Source organism: Bactrocera tryoni, chromosome 5 (genome assembly GCF_016617805.1).
Source record: "Bactrocera tryoni isolate S06 chromosome 5, CSIRO_BtryS06_freeze2, whole genome shotgun sequence".
NCBI lineage: Eukaryota > Metazoa > Arthropoda > Insecta > Diptera > Tephritidae > Bactrocera > Bactrocera tryoni.
In genome coordinates, this window is record NC_052503.1 from 25,822,635 (window position 1) to 25,843,468 (window position 20,834).

A 20,834-nucleotide genomic window follows, 5' to 3' on the forward strand; every position below is an offset into this window, starting at 1 on the left:
ATTAAAACATTATTTAGTTATAATGAAATATTAATTATTATTTTTTTTTGTCCCAAATTTTTATTAAATTATTAAATATTCTCGGAAAAAATAGTTGAAAACATTTTGTGATAATTTATTTTTATTTTTAAAAGTTGTTTAATTATTTCTATTTCTATTTCAAAACAAAATTTCAAATATATTATTTTGAACGCAAAAATATTTGATCAAATTGTAAAAAGAAATATAATTAATTTTAAAATTAAAAAAAAAATATTAGCACTCGAATAAAACAAAATATAAAAACAGTTTAATAATAATAACAAAAAAAACTAAAAAAAATAAAAAATTTCGAAAAGTGAACAAAAAATATATATATTTTTTTAAATACAAATACAAAATTTTATGTAAATTTAATTTTTTTCTTATAATTCTGTATTAAAAATTAAATTTTTCATAAATAATTATGAAAGATCGAGAAGTTAACAAAAAATATTTTTTTGAAAAATTATGAATAAAAAAATATATTCAAATTTTATTTTTTTCTACTTGTCTTGTATCAAAAATTTAATTTTTCCTAAATACTATAATTAATGAAAAATAAAAATTAATGTTTTTAATTGTATTTGTAAAATTTTATTTAATAATTTTATTTTCAAGTAATTTCCTTGATGCTTATTTATATTTTTTTATAAGTGCTTACATTTTATTTCAAATTAAATTATTTTGAGTTTGCTTTTTAAGTTTTTTATTCATTTATTTAGTTTTATATAATTTATTTTATTATTATTTAATTGTAGTTTTTTTATTTTTTATTGTTTCCGTTATTCATTTTTTTTATTAAATTTTAAAATAAATTGCTTAAAGGTTTTTTATATTAAATTATTTATATATTTTAACTAATTTATTTTTTATTTCAAATTAATTTAAACTTTATTAATTTGTTTTAGTTTTTTATAATTTATTTTAGTGTCTATATTGTTATATTAATTACTTATTATAACTCAAATAAAATTATTAAATTAAGAATGTGAAAAAATATTTAAAATTTTCGAATTAGTGCTCAATAACATACTATAGAGCTTCAAGCATTTATGCCTTAGCCCAGAAAATTTTTAATACATACATACATTTTGCTTAAAAATAAATTTTATGTTTTTTATTTGCTCAAAAATAGTGTGTTATGTTTATTTGTGTTGTAGGTAAAATGTTTAGTATTCAACATGTAATATATGGGAACTCAGTAGCAGAGAGAAAGGGGGGAATAGTAGGCACAGCAGATAGTTTAAAAATATAAAAGGCTCTTTGCTTTATGCAGAGGGGTTTTATGCGTTTTTGTCGCAACAAATAGAAGGTACGAGTACATAAGTAGAAAGTAAATATGTGTAACGAAGGTTTTGAGCATGGCAACACTTGCTGTGGCGGCAGCAACAAAAGTCGCAAATGCACTTACTTGTATCTTCAGTGATTTTTTGTTCTTTTGGCTTATGTTTTATTGTTTTTGGTTTTGTATCAGTGGTATCCGATGTTGTGGTTGTTGGTTCTGTGTCCTCTAACTGTGTTTCTTGTGGCTTTTCTTGTTGTTGTTTTGGCTGTTTACGTGTTTTGGGTTTAGTAGTTTCTTCGACTACGGTAACTACCTCGTCTGTTGTGTCTGTAAGTGGTGTTTCCTCGACTTGTGTAGTCTCAGTGGTTGTGGGGTTTTCAAAAGGTTTCTTTGATTTTTTAGGTTTTTCTGGTTTTTCAATGTCTTCGAGTGTTTCTGGTTTTTCTACTACTTCAGTGTCTTGTGGTTTAGTGGTTTCTTTCTTTTCTTTTGGTTTCTTTACTATTGACAGATCTGGTTTTTCGTATTGCTCAAGTTCTACTTTCGGTATTTCTTCTTCAATCAATTTCTGCACATATTCATCTAGTTCATCCTTTTTAATTTTCTTGATTGTCTTTTTAGGTTTCTTTGGTTTTTGTTCTATGGTTTGTACAGTTTGTTCTGGTTGTTCTTCTTCGAGTATTGTGGGCGCTGTTTCTGGCTCTTCACTTATAATGACAATAGCTTCGGGACTACTATCATCTTGTACAGTTATTATGTTTATTGTGGCATCTTTTTTGCCTTTTTCTTTCTTTTTGAGTACACGTTTGGTGGTGACTTGTTGAATTGGTTCTCCTTTCTGATCTGTTATCTCTTCGACTTTAATTTCAGCTGGTGTTTCCTCTGTAACAACAATGGGCTCTTCTGTTTCTATGACCTTAATTTGTGCTTTTGGTACGTCGATATCGTCCGTTGGCTGTTCTACAATACGTACTTCGGCTAGTGGTTGTTCTTCAACGCTTTGTTGTGGTTTCTTATGTTTAGGCTTTTTCTTCGCCTCTGGTTTCGTAGTTGGTTGTGGTGTTTCTTCTTCCACTGTGATATCGGCGATTTCTTCGCTTTCCTTTTTAATCTTTGGTGTAGTTTCAAATTCGATTTTTTCATACTTTTCCAATTCTGTTTTGGGTATTTCTTCCTCAATCAATTTTTGTATGTAATCATGCAAATCATCCTTTTTGACCTTCTTCACTTTCTTTTTCTGTGCTTTAGGTTTAGTGGTTTCTTCTTCCTTGACTGGTTGTGTTTCAATGATGGTTACCTCTGCCTCTGGTTGGTCAGCGGTTTGTATTTCTATTATTTCGATTACATCTTCTCTTGGTCCCTGTTGGCGCTTTAATTTTCGTTTGGTTACTACTTGTTTTTGCACATCACCTTTGTCATCGACAATTTCTTTAACTTCCGTTTTAGTTTCGATTTCTTCTACATGTACTGGTTCTTCAAGAATATCTTCAGGTTTAACCTCTTCTTCAACTTGTACCTTCGGCTTAGTGGGCTTCTTTTTCTTTGATTTTGTTTGTTCTTCTGTTACTGTCACTTCGAAATCTTCTACCTCTGTAATTGGTAGATCATTAACTTCTTCCACAGTGTCTGCAACATCAACACTGTCTACAGGTGTTTCTTCAGGTTTGTCTTCTTCAATGACTTTAACCTTATGTTTGACAGTTTTCTTTTTCTTTGGTTTTTCTTGTTTTTCAGTTGGTGATACTTCGAAGTCTTCAGTTTCGGACGTTGGTTGTTCTTCCACAATAATTACTTCCTCCGATGGTATTTCCTCAACTGGTTTAGGTACTGCTTCATCGACAGTAACTATATCCGAAGGTTTATCCTCAGGTTTCTCCTCTTCGACCACTTTAACTTTTTGTTTACTTGGTTTCTTTTTCTTTGGTTTTTCTTGTTTTTCAGTTGGTGATACTTCGAAGTCTTCAACTTCGGACGTTGGTTGTTCTTCCACAATGTTTACTTCCTCTGATGGTATTTCCTCAACTGGTTTAGGCACTAATTTATCGACTGTAACTATATCGGAAGGTTTATCCTCAGGTTTCTCCTCTTCAACCACTTTAACTTTTTGTTTACTTGGTTTCTTTTTCTTTGGTTTTTCTTGTTTTTCAGTTGGTGATACTTCGTAGTTTTCTGTTTCGGATGTTGGTTGTTCTTCCACAATGTTAACTTCCTCTGTTGGTATTTCCTCAACTGGTTTAGGTACTACTTCATCGACTGTAACTATTTCAGAAGGTATATCCTCAGGTTTGTCTTCTTCAACGACTTTAACTTTTTGTTTAGTTGGTTTCTTTTTCTTTGATTTTATTTGTTCCTCCTTTACAGTTACTTCGAAGTCTTTGGTTTCGTCCACAGGTTTTTCTTCGGTAATTGTTATTTCTTCAACGGTAGTTTCCTCATTCACATCCTCAGGCTGTGTATCTTGAACAGAAATTTTTTCAGAAGGTACGGTCTCGGGCTTATCTTCCTCAACAACTTTAACATTTTCTTTAGTCGGCTTCTTTTTCTTAGATTTAGTTGGTTTTTCAGTGGATTTTATTTCGAACTCTTCACTATCAGAAGCAGGTTGATCCTCAACAATCGCTATAACCTCTGACGGTACATCCTCAATCTTATCCTCTTCAACATATTTAACCTTTTCTTTGGTAGGTTTCTTTTTCTTAGGTTTCTTATGCTCTTCCGTGGCTGTTACTTCAAAGTCTTCAGTTTCGGATGCAGGTTGTTCTTCCGTAATTTTTATCTCTTCTGATGGAGTTTCCTCACTGACGTCTTTTGGTACCATTTCTTGAACTGCAATTGATTCAGACGGCACTTCGTCGGGCTTGTCCTGCTCAACAACTTTAATTTTCTGTTTAGTCGGTTTCTTTTTCTTTATTGGTGTTTGTTCTTCCGTCACTGTTACTGAGAAGTCTTTAATTTCAGTTACTGGTTGTTCTTCTGTTATCTTTATTTCTTCTTCCTGTGGAGTTTCCTCAATGGTATCCGTTGGTACCGTGTCTAGCACAGTAACTGTATCAGAAGGTGTGTCTGCAATTTCATCCTCCTCAATTATCTTAACTTTTTGTTTGGTTGGCTTTTTCTTCTTTGGCTTAGATTCTTCTTCTGTTGTTGTTACCGTATATTCTTGTTCCTCAGGAGAGGTCTTATCAGCTTCAACAATTTTTATATTATCAGATGAATCCGGTATGGTTTCGATATTTTCAACTTCACTTTCCTTAACAGTTACTTCAGCCAGTTTCTCCTCTTCAGATTTTCCTTCGTCCGTTATTTTTACTTTCGATTTAGTGGGTTTCTTTTTCTTTGGTTTAGACTCCTCTTCAACTGTTGTGATCTCATATTCCGTTACATCGGGCTGTACTGGTTCTTCCTCTACAACCATTGTAGTGAATTCATGTACATTCTCCTCTTCTTTAACACCTTCATCCACAGTTTGTTTTATCTTATGCTTTGGTTTTTTCTCTGGTTTTCTTTTAGTATCTTCAATTTCGTCGTGTTTGTATTCCTCGAATATTTCTGCTGGGATTTCATCCACAACTTTGGCAATATACTCGGGCACATCTTTAGTCTTTAATTTCTTAGTTTTCTTTTGTTTAACTTGTACCTCTTGTGGTGTGTCCTTATCCTTGCTGGGCGTTGTGGCTATGACAGTGATTTCAGCTTCATCACTGCTCTTATCGTGTACTTCAATAATGTCTAATACTACTTCTTCCTTCCCCTTTGTATGCTTAACTTTTTTCTTTTTAACAATTTTCTCTTTGACCTCGCCACTTTCGTCGGTCGTCTTTTCCTTTTCGACAGTTTCCTCGATGATTTCTATTTTGTATTCTTCATCGATATCTTCCTGTGGTGTAGTTTCGGTAACAGAGACAGGTAATTTCTTGCTCTTCTTTGGTTTTTTAGGAATATCCTCTTCAACTAGCGTTACAGACATTTCCTCGTTTGATTGCGGCGAGGAGACATCCTCTTCCTTAACTACTACATCTTTGGATGGTTTCTTTCTTGGTTTCTTCGCCTTCACCTCTTCGACATCCGTAACGTCGATTTCAAAGGATTCAAGTTGCTCCTTTGAAGGTTCTTCTTCTTTTACAGTAACTTTCTTCTCGGGCTTCTTCTTCTTTTTCAATTTTATTGGTTCCTCCAAGTCGACTCTCTCATATTTCTCCAATTCAGTTTTTGGTATATCTTCTTCAATTAGTTTATAGATATACTCCATAAGATCATCTTTTTTAACTGTCTTTGTTTTCTTTGGCTTCCTAACTTGTGGTTTGTCTTCCTCCTTTGCATCGGGTTCTGTTTCTACCTCTTGCACTATTACGGTAACCTCAGAAAGTGGTGAGTTGCCTAATTGTGTCTCAATTATTTCTATTATTTCCTCTTTCGGACCAACGGTTTTCTTTATCTTACGTTTCTTCGTTGTCTGTTTTACTTTTTCACCACCTTCATCGACAATTTCCTGTACATCTTCTGTAGTTTCAATTTCTTCTACAACAATATTATAATCGTCCACGGGTTGTATTTCTTCTGGCTGAGTTTCGGTTACTTGCTCCTCACGTGCAATAATTTCGGGGGCTTCTTCAAACGATGAGACGCGGACCATAAAATCTGGTGATTCTTCATCCGGTTTTTGTGCATCTGATTTCTGTTTCTTGATTTTCTTGGTAGTCTTTTTGGTGGGCTTTTCAGACACTATCGACTCGGTAACACCAATCAGGTATTCGTCCGTCGCTTTATCAACTGTTTCGGTGAGTTCCTCTACCAAAGCAATTTGATCCTCAGGTACATCCTCAACTGACTGTACATCTTCTTCTGTGACTTTGACTTTATGCTTTTTGGGTTTAGGAATGCGTTTCTTGATGTCATCCGTTGGTGCTTCGATAATTTCTTCCTCATTTTCGGACACTATTTCACGTTCTACGAATTCATCGATGACATTCACTAAATAGTTCTGTATGTCTTCCTTTGGTACATGTTTTGGTTTCTTTACTATCTTTTTAATTGGCTTAGCTGGTTTTTCCTCATCAACAGTTACAGGAGTTTCGTCTATTTGCACAATTGTTATTTCGGCTATAGGTTGATCTGATCCTTCACTTATTTCCGATATTTCGAATACAAACTCTTTAGGTCCTTGCTTACGTTTGACTTTACGTTTGGTAACTGTTTTTTCTTTGACTTCACCAGTTTCATCGGTCTCCTTGACCGTTGCAACGGTTTGTTCAATTTCTTCCAAAGTAACAGGAGCTTCTTCAATTACTGTAGTTTTGAGTTTCTTTGGTTTTTTAACTTTAGTGGGACGTTCTTCCATTATTTCGTCATCGAATTTCATTGGCTCAACTTGTTCATCAGTCACACCAATTCTGTAATCTTGATAATCTTGTGGTGCTGGTTGCTCGTCTTCGACCACCACCTCAGCGATTGGTTCTTCAATTTCTTCCTCCTTTTCGCTGGGTATTTCTTCTACGTCGAATTCATGTATTGTAACAGCTGCTCCGTCCACGACTTCAACTGTTTTCTTGTGATGTTTAGTTTTCTTTTTAGGTTTCTTTGGTGTTTTACCAAATTCGATTGGTGTAAATTCTTCCAATTCCGTTTTCGTTATTTCCTGTTCTATTAACTGCTGCAAGTATTCGTCGAAATTGTCTTTTGGCGATTTCTTCTTTTTAATCTTCTTAGTAACTTTAGTTTGTTCCACAGCAGGTTCGGTTAAATTAGTTGGTGTGACTTCTGTTGTTGAGACGGTAATCTCAACTTCTTCGGGTTTATTTTCTTCAAATGTTTCCACTACTTCTATGACATACTCTTTGGGACCTTCCTTCTTTTTGAGGCGGCGTTTTGTTGTTGTCTGTTTCGTAATCTCTCCCTGTTCGTCAACGATTTCTGTGGTCGTAACTTCAGGCAGCGATTCTTCAATTCTTACTACATATTCTTCGATTTTTTGCACTTCTTTCGGTTTGACACGTTTCACTTTCTTTATTTTCCTTAGATCCTTTTCTTGCACATCGATGACATAGTCATCTATGATAGGAGTTTCCTTAATGTCGATTTCCTCTTCAGATTGTATTTCTACCTTTTGTGGTAATTCTTCTTGAGTTCCTGGTTGTGTCTCCGTAATTTTGTATTGTTTTGGCTTCTTCGGTTTCTTCTTTTTCTCTTCGACACCTTCTTTAATAGGAGAAATATCGTCAGTTATTGGTTTTTCCGTTTCATCGGCGGTCTCCTCTACTACAGTAGTTCTGAAGAAGACATCTTCATCTACCGGTTTTTCAACTTGTTCCGGAATTTCTTCATATTCTTTAGGCTGCACTGCAAATTCTTCTGGCATTTCTTCTACAACCTTCATGACGTAATCCTTAAGTTCTTCCTTTTTGACTTTCTTAGACGTTTTCTTAGGCGCACGTTTTGGTGTTTCTGGCTGTGGTGTTGCTGTTTTCTCCACATCTTCTGTTGTAATTACAGTTACTTCGGCTTCAGGTTCATCCTTGGCCTGAGTTTCAATAACTTCTACAGTGTAGATCTTGCCCCCCTTCTTCTTCTTAAATTTACGTTTTGTGACCGTTTCTTCTTTAATTTCACCACTTGGTTCTTCTTTTGTGACGACCTCAACATATTCAGAGATTTCTACAATGCTTACCACATCATCTGTAGTCTTTTCTGGCACTGTCGGAAGTTCTTCTGTCGTTATGACTTCTTCCACCACATCCTCTTTTTCTGTTTTGCTGGGCATAGTGTCTTTAACTTCAACTGAAAATTCAGCCGCTGGCACCTCTGGCGTTTCTTCTGTCGGCTGTTCCTCCAAAGGCACTATTTTCTTCTTCGGTTTTTTCTGTTTTGGTGCTTCCTTTGGTGCGGACTCTACAACGTCAACTTCCAATGTGTCCGGTATTTCAAGCACCGCTTTTTGTGCCACCTTCTTTGTTTTCTTTGCCTTTTTAGGTTTGCCGTCCACATCGATTTTCTCATACTTTTCGAGTTCGGTTTTGGTAATTTCGGCGTTGATTAGTTTTTGTATGTATTCATCCAGTTCATCCTTTTTCAGTTTCTTCGATTTTTTCTTTTTCGGTTTTTCTTGTGTTGAATCCGTTGACGGCGCTTCTTCGGTATCTACAACAAGCACTTCGTAAACAGTTTCCTTTGAATCAGGCGTTGTTTCCGTGGTTTCGACAATTTCGATCACTTGTTCCTCGTCGCCCTTCTTATGTAGTAGCTTGCGCTTTTTGCGTATTTCTGTTTTAATTTTGCCATCATCCTTTACAATAGTTTCCTCAATGAATTCTGGCTGTAGTTCTTGTATTTTAATCTCGTAGAAGTCCACCGTATTGAAATCATAAATCTTATCTTCTGGCGCTTCCGTCAAATCGGCGATGAAGTCATCGAGCTCATCCTCCTTCATTAATTTGACACGTTTCTTTTTCAATGTTTTAGGTTTCACGCGCTTCTCAGTGGATTCACTGATATCTGTTGTCGTTACCGTAACTTCATATGTTGGCTGATCTTCTATATTCGCCGCTGGTATTTCAATGATTTCTATTATGTTTTCCTCAGCAGGAGTTTCTTGTTTAATTTTACGTATCTTCTTTATACGTTTCTTAACCACTACCGGCGCTTCTGGTGCCTCCGGCTGTTCAACGTCCTCTGGCGCGAATTCGAGTATTTCAATTTTATGGTATGGCTTCAGCTTAATACCTTCTTCCTCAACATCAGGTTTATCACCTTGGGGTTTCCGCAATTTCAATTCGGGTTGTGTAGTACCTTCTGTTTCTTTTGGTTGTTGTGGTTTGATAGGATATTGTATTGTCTCTGGTTGCGGTGTTGTCTTCTTCTTGCGTTTGTATCTAGGTTTATCTTGTGCTTGATCAGTTTCCGGTTGTGATGTATCCGTTCCCTCTGAAATCAGTTCTTCATCAGATTCCATTTCATCAAAATCTTGTGGTTCGAATTGTATGGAAGTATCACCAACACCCGGTTTACGACCTCTCTTCTTCCGTTTTGGTTTCTCTTCGGTTGGCTTTTCGGGTGTTTCTTCAATAATACCTTCGATAACATCCTTTGATATTGGTTTCAAAGTAATCTGCTCAATATCATCCGCACTCTCGGGCACTTTTCCTTTGCCTATTTTTAGCTTCTTCGGCTCGGCAGCAGTTTGTTCCTTTGACACCTTCTTTGGTCGTTTATATTTCTCCACCTTTTCAGGTTGTTTTTCCTCTTCCACTTTCGTGTCCTCATATGTTTCGAGATCCAATGTTTCCAATTCCTTTTCAGGTCTCTCGCTGTGTTTTACTTTAACGCGTCGCTTTTTAATAACACTCATTGCTTCTTCCATCGTTCGCGATAATTCACCGCAGCCGCGTATTGGCTCCAACTCGGTTATAGTAGGCTTAAAGCAATATGGTGCAAATGGTATGAAATTAATCCAGCTTTTCAATTTGAAATTCCTAAAAGCTGCTGTTTCCTTCTTCGGCTTCTCTTCTTTAGGTTTCTGTTTCGGTTTCTTTAATTTCAACATTTGCGGAAATTCCGCTACCGATGTAATTTCAAGTCTCTCCGATTTTTTCACCTCAACACTTTCGATTTTCATTGGCACCAATTTGATGGGTTTCGGCGCTGGCGTTGTATCGCTACGCGCCTTCTGTGGCTGCTCCAATTCCGTACGTTTATATTCTTGTAGCACAGTTTTAGGTATTTCTTGTTCTATTAAGAATTGTATATATTCATCTAGGTCATCCTTTTTCACCACCTTCTTCGGCTTACGTTTTTTCTTAATTGATGGCTTTTCATCGACCTTTGCCTGCGGTGTATCAACCAACTCTTCAACGATTTTAACTTGTTGGACTGTCGGTTGTATATCTTCCGGTTGCTCATCATCCTCCGAATGTACAACCACTGTACTCTCTTCTTCCTTACCTTCTTCTTGTTTAGTAACCACTTCAATAACCTGTTCACGACCGTCGATCTTCTTTTTAATCTTACGCCTTTTAACCACTGTTATTTTGGGTTCAACCACAATCTTTTCTTTTTCTTCGTCTTCGACCACAACCACTTCAACCGGTCGTTCCACTTCGTAGACCTCTTCAGGCATATACTCTATAATCACTTCTTCGGGTGCTTCGTCGATATTTTCAAATGGTTTATGTGTAGTTTTCTGTTGTTTCTTAATTTTATGTTTCGTTTTCTTATCTGTATCTGGTGTTTGTGTAATGTCTTCAAGGACATCATCTGGTTCTGTTATTGTGTACTCTTTGCTATCTTGGTCTATACAAGAGAAAATTTGGGTCTACGTTAGCTCTAAACAGTATCGGTAGCACTCATCTCTTCTTCATTCTCTATCAACTAAGTAACTGTATATTTTCTATAACCTACTTAAATCTAATTAGACATGTTGTGCAGTCACATTCAAATAAATATTATTTAATGTGCAACACAAACTGCATGAAATTTAAATACAAAGAAATACGCGAAGACATTACTAGTCTTTTCATTTGTGGTTATGTTTTGTTTCTGCTTTAACTTTTCAGAAGCGCTCTTACGCAATAATACTTATTTCGAAATACTGATATGTCAATATGTACATAAAAAAATGTTATGAAATAAAAGAATATCTACAATGTTGAAACCACAAAAATGCCAACTTATAAAATTTATTTTCAGTGTATAGTTTAAATTGTTTGTAAATATGTGTAGAGAGGTACGTATGTAGTTTAATAATAGTATGTATAATAATTCACCTGTGTATCCGTCGACTTCTACAATTTCAACATTCTTTAAGGCAGTCTGATCATCATATATAACTGGCTCGGTATCGCTAAGAACTTCTTCGATGACGATGCCTTCCTCCTCAGTTATTTTCTTACTTTCTGTTTCAATAACTGTTTCGCCGTCTTCATTTTGTACCGATTTGAATGTAGTAACGAAAACTGGTTTTTCCGTAGTTAAGTGTTCGGGGGTGGGTTTTTCCTCTAATAAAGGTTTGTATATTGATGAAATGTTAATATATATATATATATATATTTATGTTGTTCGTTTTTTTTAGTTATATAAGTAAAAGTTTGCAACTGCCATTAAAAATGTTAGTTTATAAAATAATCGAGCTCAGGGTATACAAATATATTAAGTGATAGTGTAGTGCTGTAGTGTTGCATTGTGTAATCATCTTACCCTTGGTTTTGTGTAGTGTTTTGGTTTTCTTTTGTTTCGGTGTCTTTTCTTTTGGTGTCTTTTCATCGTCTAATTGGCTAATATCGATTATATCCGCAATGCTATCATCACTAACAACACGTATAAGCGAATAGGGCTCTTTGCCTTCTTCCTCAATTGTTTGGATTTGATAAAATTCAGGTTCTGGCGATACTTCTTTCTTAAATGTTCGCGTTTTGGTTACTTTTTGTTTGGGTTTTCTATTCTTATCTATAATCTCCGAGACAATAATCTCCTCCGGCAATTCCTGCATTGGGGTCGGCGCAACAGTTTCGTTTGTTGGTTGCTCCTCCGGGAAGGGCTCATCGTATTCTTGTACAGTCACTTTAGTTACAGGCATTTTTTCGAATTCTTCTATGGTTTCAACTTTGGTAATTTCCATTTTTGGCCCGTCAATCTTCTTAATAATTTTGGTTTTAATTACTTTTTTTGTCGGAGTGCCATCTTCCTTTTCTGACATGACAATAGTTTTTTGTTCTGGCATCTCTACGATAGATACTTCGTCGGTGGGTTTCTGCACACGAATTCTTTTCTTTAAACGTGCTTGTGTTATTGTTTCGACAAACGGTTTTTCTTCAACGCTGACAGTTGTTTTCGGTTGTTTATCATCTTCTTCGACGGTTTCGATTTTGGTGATTTCCTCTTTGTCACCCTTGACTTTTTTTATCACACGTGTGCGTGTCTTCTTCTTCTTCGGTTTACCGTCTTCGGAGATGGTTTCGACCACACGCACCTCTTCCGGCATTTCTCTAACTTCCTCGGGTGCTTCTTCAACAGGAGTTTCTTCAACTGTGACTGTGGTTTCTGGTTGTTTATCATCTTCCTCAACGGTTTCGATCTTTGTGACTTCTTGCTTATCACCCTTGACCTTCTTAATTACACGAGTGCGTATCTTCTTCTTCTTTGGTTTACCGTCTTCGGAGATGGTCTCAACCACACGCACCTCTTCGGGCATTTCTCTAACTTCCTCGGTTGTTTCTTCAACAGGAGTTTCTTCAACTGTGACAGTGGTTTCTGGTTGTTTGTCATCTTCCTCAACAGTTTCGATTTTCGTGACTTCTTGTTTGCCACCCTTGACCTTCTTGATTACACGAGTGCGTATCTTCTTCTTCTTTGGTTTACCGTCTTCGGAGATGGTTTCAACCACACGCACCTCTTCGGGCATTTCTCTAACTTCCTCAGGTGCTTCTTCAACAGGAGTTTCTTCAACTGTGACTGTGGTTTCTGGTTGTTTGTCATCTTCTTCAACAGTTTCGATCTTTGTGACTTCTTGTTTGCCACCCTTGACCTTCTTGATTACTCGTGTGCGTATCTTCTTCTTCTTTGGTTTACCGTCTTCGGAGATAGTCTCAACCACATGCACCTCTTCGGGCATTTCTCTAACTTCCTCAGGTGCTTCTTCAACAGGTGTTTCTTCAACAGGTGTTTCTTCAACTGTGACTGTGGTTTCTGGTTGTTTGTCATCTTCTTCAACAGTTTCGATCTTTGTGACTTCTTGTTTGCCACCCTTGACCTTCTTGATTACTCGTGTGCGTATCTTCTTCTTCTTTGGTTTACCGTCTTCGGAGATCGTCTCAACCACACGCACCTCTTCGGGCATTTCTCTAACTTCCTCAGGTGCTTCTTCAACAGGTGTTTCTTCAACTGTGACTGTGGTTTCTGGTTGTTTGTCATCTTCTTCAACAGTTTCGATCTTTGTGACTTCTTGTTTGCCACCCTTGACCTTTTTGATTACGCGTGTGCGTATCTTCTTCTTCTTTGGTTTACCGTCTTCGGAGATCGTCTCAACCACACGCACCTCTTCGGGCATTTCTCTAACTTCCTCAGGTGCTTCGTCAACAGGCGTTTCTTCAACTGTGACTGTGGTTTCTGGTCGTTTGTCCTCCTCCTCAACGGTTTCGATCTTTGTGACTTCTTGTTTGCCACCCTTGACCTTTTTAATTACACGTGTTCGTATCGTTCTCTTTTTGGGTTTGCCTTCATCGGAGATTGTCTCAATGATGTGTACTGCTTCTGGCATTTCAGTGGTTTTTTCATCTTCGGTTATAAGTGTCTTTTGTTGTGTTTTGTGTTCTGTAGTGTGAGATGTTTTCGGTGTGTCTGTGTAAGAGAATGTACTTGGTTAATATGGTAATGTTGTTGGTTGTGATTTTTTGTTGTTCTAGTACTAAACTTGTGTGTAATATGTGTTTTGTTTAAATTTAGGGGCTCGATGGGGTCGGAATAAGTAATACGCCATATAGAAATTTCCCTAACATGGAATATTTTGTACTTACCGAAATCGGTTTTTACACTTAGTGTTTCTACTTTTTCTAATTTGTCTTTCATGGTTTCATGTATGTACTTAGGTTTTTCGTGTGCTACACTAATTGGTTGTATGTCATCGACAGTATGATATGCCGGTACTACCTCAACAGTTATTCCCTCTACAAAATCACTAACACCGCTCGTTGTGATTGGTGTTTTTAAGGCTTTTGACGTTTTGTCTTCTGCTATTAAATCGGAGACACACTCATTTAACATTTCTTCACCTTCTATTGGTAAAATATGATTTGGTTGTGCGCTTGTTGTTTGTAATTGTTGTGCGTTTTGTTGTAATGTTTTAAGTTGTGTTTCTTTTTCGTATTCAACCACAATTGATTGATCGAATGTGATGTGTGGCTGATAAGTACTGATAGCTTGACCAGTTTTTGTTTTTGTATCTTCGTGTATATCCGAGTGTTCCGCTATAAATTGTGTTGTTTGCAGCGCCGTTTGTCCTGTTGTTGGTGTTGTGGTGATTTGTGGTGTTATTGTTGTTGTTGTCGTAAGAACTGTGGTATGTGGAATCGTATGCTCGTATGTTTGCGCATCGCTACCAGCTAGCGCATACTGTGGCATAACGGTCATTTCGGCCGCAGCCGTTGTTGGTGTTGTGTGTGTGTCCAATGTGTTGAGATTATCCTGTATTTCGGTTTGTTCATGCAAATACGTACTATGTTGTGGTGTTATGCTAACATCGGCATGCTCATCGGTATGTCTAACATCCTGCAGTTTAGCGGCACTCTCGTTAACAAGTGGTACGTCGGTGATGGTTGTCTGTGCGAGTGTGTCTGTCACACGCACTTGTGCCTTGCGCTCATCTACCGCCGGCTGATTTGTGATCACAGAAGCACTTTCATAGGCTACTTGTGCACTAACGCTTAAATTGTCGAACGCTGTGGTGTTGGTTGTTGCAGTTTCCTGTTGCGGCACACTTGCCACCATGTGTTCGAGTGCCGGTTTCACGGTAACCTCATCGATGAGGGGCGCTTTGAGTTCGCGCACAACTACGCTGCTTTCTATGCCCGCCACGGTGTGTGGCCTAAAGTCGCCAACTTCTTCTTGTATACTTTCGTAAATATTTACTTCGGTTTTCTGCGCCGATTTGGTTTGTTCTGTCGGCACAGTGCTGCCGATTGGCAATTGTGTTGCGCGCTCCTCTGTGGGCAATGTCGTCGCTTGCTCATACGATAGCGATTCTGTGACTGTTTTACTTTCATTCAGATCGGCGTGTGTACTGTGCGCTATACGCTCCGGCTGTTGCTTCAAGTCATATGTGTCGGTTATCAGATTCAGACCAATCGTTTCCTCGGTCGTGTGCGCTATATTCTGCGCGGTGACTAAAATGGCGCTTTGCTGCTCGGGCTGTGCGCTTGTCAGGCGCTGTTCTTTGGTGAGGCTTTCCTGCAGTGTTGTGATTTGGCTGTGCGTCAATGTTGTTGTTAAGCTGGCGCTGGCATGTTGCGGTTTCGCGCCATCGCCGGTTTCAAACGGCAGCACGCCTTCGTAGGGCGTAAGCTCGGCGATGATTTTGTCATTTTGCATTGCGGCAGTTTGTGGCTTTGCCACGTGCTTTGTTGGCTCGGTTTCGCTTGTTGGTGTTTCTTTTTCTAATAAGATTTGTGTGCTGATTGTTTGTGCTTGGCGCATGCTCTCCTCTACCAGCTGTTGGCGTGCTGTTTTATCTGTTTTTTCCAGACCCGCTGGCAAATCGCTTAGTTGTTCTACAGCTGCCATCTCCGTAATGAGCGTTTCGTGTTGCGTGCCCTCTATATACGGCTTGGCGCTTTCTGTGTTCACCTTAATTTCAAAGGAGTTCTCCTTGTCTAACACAACATCCAGTTGCTCAACCTGTAACTGTTGTTGCCCATCAATGGTCGGCTTGGCCGCCTTAGTTTCGAACTCTGGCTTATCTAAAACATCGGTTTTTTCAAACGCTGTCACATCACTCGTGATGGTTTCTGTGTACATACCCTCCACATAGGGTTTGGCATGCTGCTCATCGCTCTTGAAACGCTCTAAATCACCTTCTTTGGCGTAGACGGCAGTGAAGGTCTCGACCTGCGCTGGTCTTGGTATATTTTCTAAATTGACCATCGTTTGCGCGGTTGGCGCGTTGTCACGTGTTAATAAATCGTCCGTTTCCTCGTAGGTTTGCACTTGCGTAGTCTGAACTTCGTGCTGTGCGCCGGTAAGCATCGACTTTACTTCTGTTAAGCTTGGCACCTCCGTTTCTAGCAGTTTTGGCGCTTCAGCTGCATTGGTTTCGCTGACTATTGGCAGTCCTAAAGTTTTGCTCAAGTCCGCTTCATTCGCTTGCTGTGGCGCGACTTCTTTTGGCAACTTCAGTTTACCTTCCCGCTCGGCAATCTCTGGAGCTTGTATCGTAGGCAAATGTTGTGTGGCGTGTCCGATGTTGGCTTGTGCCGTGGGCTTTGCCTCTTCATCCTGCACAGGCTTATATTGCTCGTATATGTTTTCCTCTTTAACAACATTTGTGGTGAGTAATGTTTGCTCCGTGCCCGGTTTTGCCATATCTCCGAGCTCTGTGTGCGTTGGCAACTCTGTCGCGGCATCAAGTAAGCTCGTTTCTTGCAGCAATGGTGCATGCATTTGTTGCTCGCTTGTTGCCTCGCGTGCGTTCTTCTCAGTAAACGTTGGCTTATCTTCGTAGAGCTGTGCATCCTCCATAACAATATTTTCGCTAGCGATTGCGGTATGCTCGGCGAGTGTTAGCGCAGCTTCAAGCGGCTGTTCGACATGCTTTTGCAGTAACATTGCATCGGGTCGGGAGTCCTCATAGGCAATGATTTCCGAAATAATAGTTTCATTTAAGTTTTGATATTGCGAGATGGCCGAGCTTGTCGTAAGTTTCAGCTTGTCGATGACACCCACGCTCTCCAAGTCATAAACATTTTCGTTTAACGGTAGTTTTAAATTTTCCGTTGGTGCTGCCGCTTGCGCATTCATCGCAATCGGTTGTACTTTATCGAACGTCTGCTCGCGCTCGTACATTACACTCTGCTCTATTTGCTTAGCATCTTCGGTGTTGAACGTCACGGTTGCCGCAAATTCTTTACCTCTTTGATAAGGTTCAAGTGAGGTCTCTTTCTCATAGACACTTTCTTGTTGTATCGAGATTTCATAGCTGCTATCAGTCGTCGGCTTGCCTGTGGTCTCCAAGGATTCCACACCCTTTAGCTCACCGGCACTCTCGTGCACGTAAGGCGCTTGTGTTATGGCGCTCTTTTGCGTCAACTCATTTATTTTCACCTCTGCTGGCCCTTTAGTGTGCGGCATGTCAGCGCTGAGTGTTACTTCTTTCTCATTGAAGTTGGTTGTGCGCACTTCGAAGGCGTTCTTATGCGACACCAGCTCCACACTGGCGACGGCATCTGTGGCCACTTGCTTTCTTGCGTATTCTTGAATACCCTCTAGCGTTACATCACTTGTCTGCACTGTCGATATGATTTCGGTGTAACCGTAGCGCGCATGTTTTTTATCCAATTGTGTTTCGTCGAGCGACGTAAAAGCTTCCATGGGTTGCGTACTTTCGGTATCAGCTACAGGCAATGTGTCCGTGGTTATCGTTTGCACTTCCTTTGCGGCAGGCATGTCGGCTGGTGTTAACTTGGATTCCTTGTCGTGTATGGCGGTTGTAATGATCTCCAAGGGTTGTGACAACTCAATATCACTGCTGATTGTTTGCTTGACTGGTAATTCCTCCGTTACAAGCACATCTACCGCATCCAATGTTGTTTGTTGTTGCACTTTTGTGCTACGCTGCGTTTGTAAGCCAAATTCTGCTTGAGCTGTTTGTGGTTTCATTTGCTCCTCGACTTTTTTTGTTGTATCCAAAGTCATAACTTCGGTGCGCTCGAGCGGTGTATAAGTTTCAGGTGCGGTTTCCTGTAGAGCTTGCATAACTGGTTTTTCCGGTAAATTTAGTGCTTGATCCGTTTCCGTAATTTGCACTTCGTAAACGGTTAATGGTTGCATTTCTCTGCCAGGCAGCGGTTGTACCGTTTTCTCCGCCGGCTGTTCCAGCTCGTTGAGCTCGGTATGTGTCTCTAGCACAGCCTGCATTTCGCTTAAACCACCATAGATAGTGTCGATTGTTTTTGTGGCGGCGACTTGTTTCGGTGTGTCTGTTTCTAATAACTCAGAGCTTGCTTGCGGCTGTACTTCGAGCACGTTCGGTGCGGTCAACCTAATTTCCGTTTGCTTGTGACTTGCGATTTGACTAATTGGTTGCAGTACAGAATGCCAATCGCCTGCCGCTTCCAGCATTTGATCCGTTTTGATCGACAATGAGGTCTGCTCCACGTAACCGTACTTCGCTTCAGCTGTTTCGGGTTTTTGTGTCGGCAGTGTCTTTTCCTTATCATGCGTTTCTACAGCGCCTATGTTGGCTACGGGAGCCGCGCCTTCGTAGTCGAGTTTTGTATGCTGTTCGCTGGGTTGTGTGCTCTCAATCAACGCGGTGGCATCACAAATTAAGTCTTCGTTGCGTAACGCTACCGCATTGGCTGCGGTTAATGCAGTTTTAGTTAGCTTACCTGGTGTTGGCGTTACTTGTTCGAGCGTCTCGGTGCGCTCTTCCGTTAATGTTTCACTTATCTGTCCTACAATTAGACTCTGCGTGTGTTCGCTTTCTGCCACTGCCAACTTGGGTTCTACGGTAGGTATTAAATCCGTTGGTTTCTCTTCGAGCGCGGTTACTTCCGCACCGACTATATGTATATTTTCGGTTAAGTTACCCATGGCCGTTTGAGTTATCATATCCGTTTTAGGCACTTCTTCCAATGGGCTTTGCAGATCTGGTTGTGTACCAATCAAGCTCCGTTGCACTATTAAATTTTCCAGCGCTTTGCTCGTGTCCGGCAACTTCTGTGCTTTGAGCTGTAGTACCGTTTCAGCCGTTTCACTTTGTGTTACTTCCAATGGCACAGTTTCTGTCGTGACCTCCACGTCCGCCGTCGACTTCAGCGGTGATTTGGCTTTCTCAAATACATCCTCCTTGTCGACAGTTTTCTCTTCTTTCTCTACATATGTTAAATGTTCGACCAATGTCGGCACTGCATCTTCTTGTTTTATATGTGGTGTGTCGTACGTTGCCGTCGTATCATGCGGCTGTACTTCCACCACTTCAACGCTTGTCTCAGCCATCACAACACCGATTGGTATTTGTTTCTCAGCAACTTTCTCTTTAATAACATCCTTTTCAGTAGTCTCGCTACTTACTAATTGCTCCACTATGACACTCTTATGTGGCACATAATCTGTTGTGGCCTTTTCAGCCGGTTTTTCGCGCAGTACGTCCGCGGGCAAATCACCCACCGCATCGGCGGTTGTCAACTCCAATTGTTGTTGTGAAATATGTGGCACTACAGTAGGCATAGCATGTTCTTCTGGCGCTTTGGCGCCTCGCAAATCTTCGACTGCGTCTTCTACTAGTGGTTTCTCCACCAATACAGTTTCATTTTCGTCCACAGTCGGTTGCGCTTGCGCCGCTTTCGGTTTTCTTTCGCTTACGAGCTCAACTGCGTTTTGCTTCGTCTCCACTTCAGTTACTGCGGCGGCACGACGCGTGACTTCCGTTATGGTTTCGTGTAATTTTTCACTTGGTCGCCGACGTTGCGGCTTTAGACCTTCTTCCACTTCGAGCATACTCGATTCCTCTTGCATTGCCACAGCCTTGACGGGTGCGATATCGGCATGCGCCACTTTCGGCTCGGGCCGTTCAGTGGACACCTGTAAAACTTGTGTTAGCGCTGTTGTTTCGATAGTCTCTTGTGGTAGTGTTTGAATCTGTATGGTTTCGTATGGTATGTCTTCGGGTTGTATGCTCGTAACTGTGTCGGTGGTGTAGAAATCTTCGAGCATCTGATGTGATTGTAAGTCTTTATGAATACGAGTTTCTTTTTGTTCTTCTTGCATTTCTACAATTTCTTGAGTTATTTGTTGTTGTTGTGATACTTTCTTTTTCTTCTTTTTAACTTTTTCGCTTTTAATAAGAATTTCTTCTTCCGCTTGTAGTTGTTGTTGTTGTATGATAACTGTTTGTTCATGTTGTTCTTGTTGTACTAGTAGTTGTTGTTGTTGCACTTGTTGTTGTTGTATGATTTTCTCATCCACATGTGTGGCTATCAAAGGTGCTGTTGTTTCTGCGAATGCGAATGTAAGTAAGTAAAAAACTTGTCGTGCTCATGAGAGAATGATGGTTATGTTCATATGTACATATGTCAGTAAGTACTATGTAGTTGCTTTGTGAGTAGTGGTGGCCCACTATTCGCTGTGGCATTGGTTATGGTGTCAGTAGTTTGGTTTTAGAAAACTTGCAGATTTTGTTACGAGTTGTGTTCCAAAGTCTTCTTCGGTGTGTGGTTATGTCATGACAGTATTAATATGTACATTTATTTTATGGAAAAGAATGCAGACTCCTTAACGGCTAATTTGTCGGATACTTTAGTAAAACAAATAAAGTTTTTAGACAATTCAGATTTCGGCTCTTAAGGTTTCGTAAAAAACACTGGTCTCTTAGCTTTGTTTTAAAATCTTTCTAATCTTTTTTGCAAAACTCTTTTCCTAAAGCTTTAAGATTTGTATTGAAAAATTTCGGTAAAGGCTTATGGCATCTTGGCAGTTTTTGTATAGAGTTTAATTGGTCTCTCATTTATTGTACTTGAAGTTTTCAACTAAGACTTTTGAGGTCACTTTGTGAAAACATAACAATTATCACATACCGAAGTGAGTGTGCAATGAAATTGAAAATACTATAAGGATTCTGAATCTAAAAAACTGAAATCAAGCTTCGAAAGTGGCTGGCTCTTTTTATATCATACTGCTACTTAAGAAACTAATGGTGGCCTCTGTGCAAGCTTATGCGTCTCTTAAAAAAGTTTAGATTTTATTATCTTTTTAAGGCGTTTTGAAATGACAAAAGACAAATTTCGATCTAGTTTGATATATTTCGATAGTTTGATGTTTTCTTCAGTGAACC

The 20,834-nt window shown here is 39.2% G+C and overlaps 1 protein-coding gene across 4 annotated transcripts in view; it reads right to left on the reverse strand.

Moving 5' to 3' along the window:
• Positions 1 to 20,834, reverse strand: part of LOC120778786 (titin) — a 107,084-nt gene that overhangs the window by 19,643 nt on the left and 66,607 nt on the right. For all 4 annotated transcript variants that reach the window (XM_040110777.1, XM_040110776.1, XM_040110774.1 and 1 more), the window contains exons 20-23: positions 13,807 to 19,998; positions 11,492 to 13,630; positions 11,062 to 11,292; positions 1,433 to 10,588 (exon numbers count right to left, since the gene is read on the reverse strand). In XM_040110777.1, the coding sequence (XP_039966711.1) occupies positions 1,433 to 10,588; positions 11,062 to 11,292; positions 11,492 to 13,630; positions 13,807 to 19,998 (17,718 nt within the window). The remainder of the gene's footprint in view (positions 1 to 1,432; positions 10,589 to 11,061; positions 11,293 to 11,491; positions 13,631 to 13,806; positions 19,999 to 20,834) is intronic.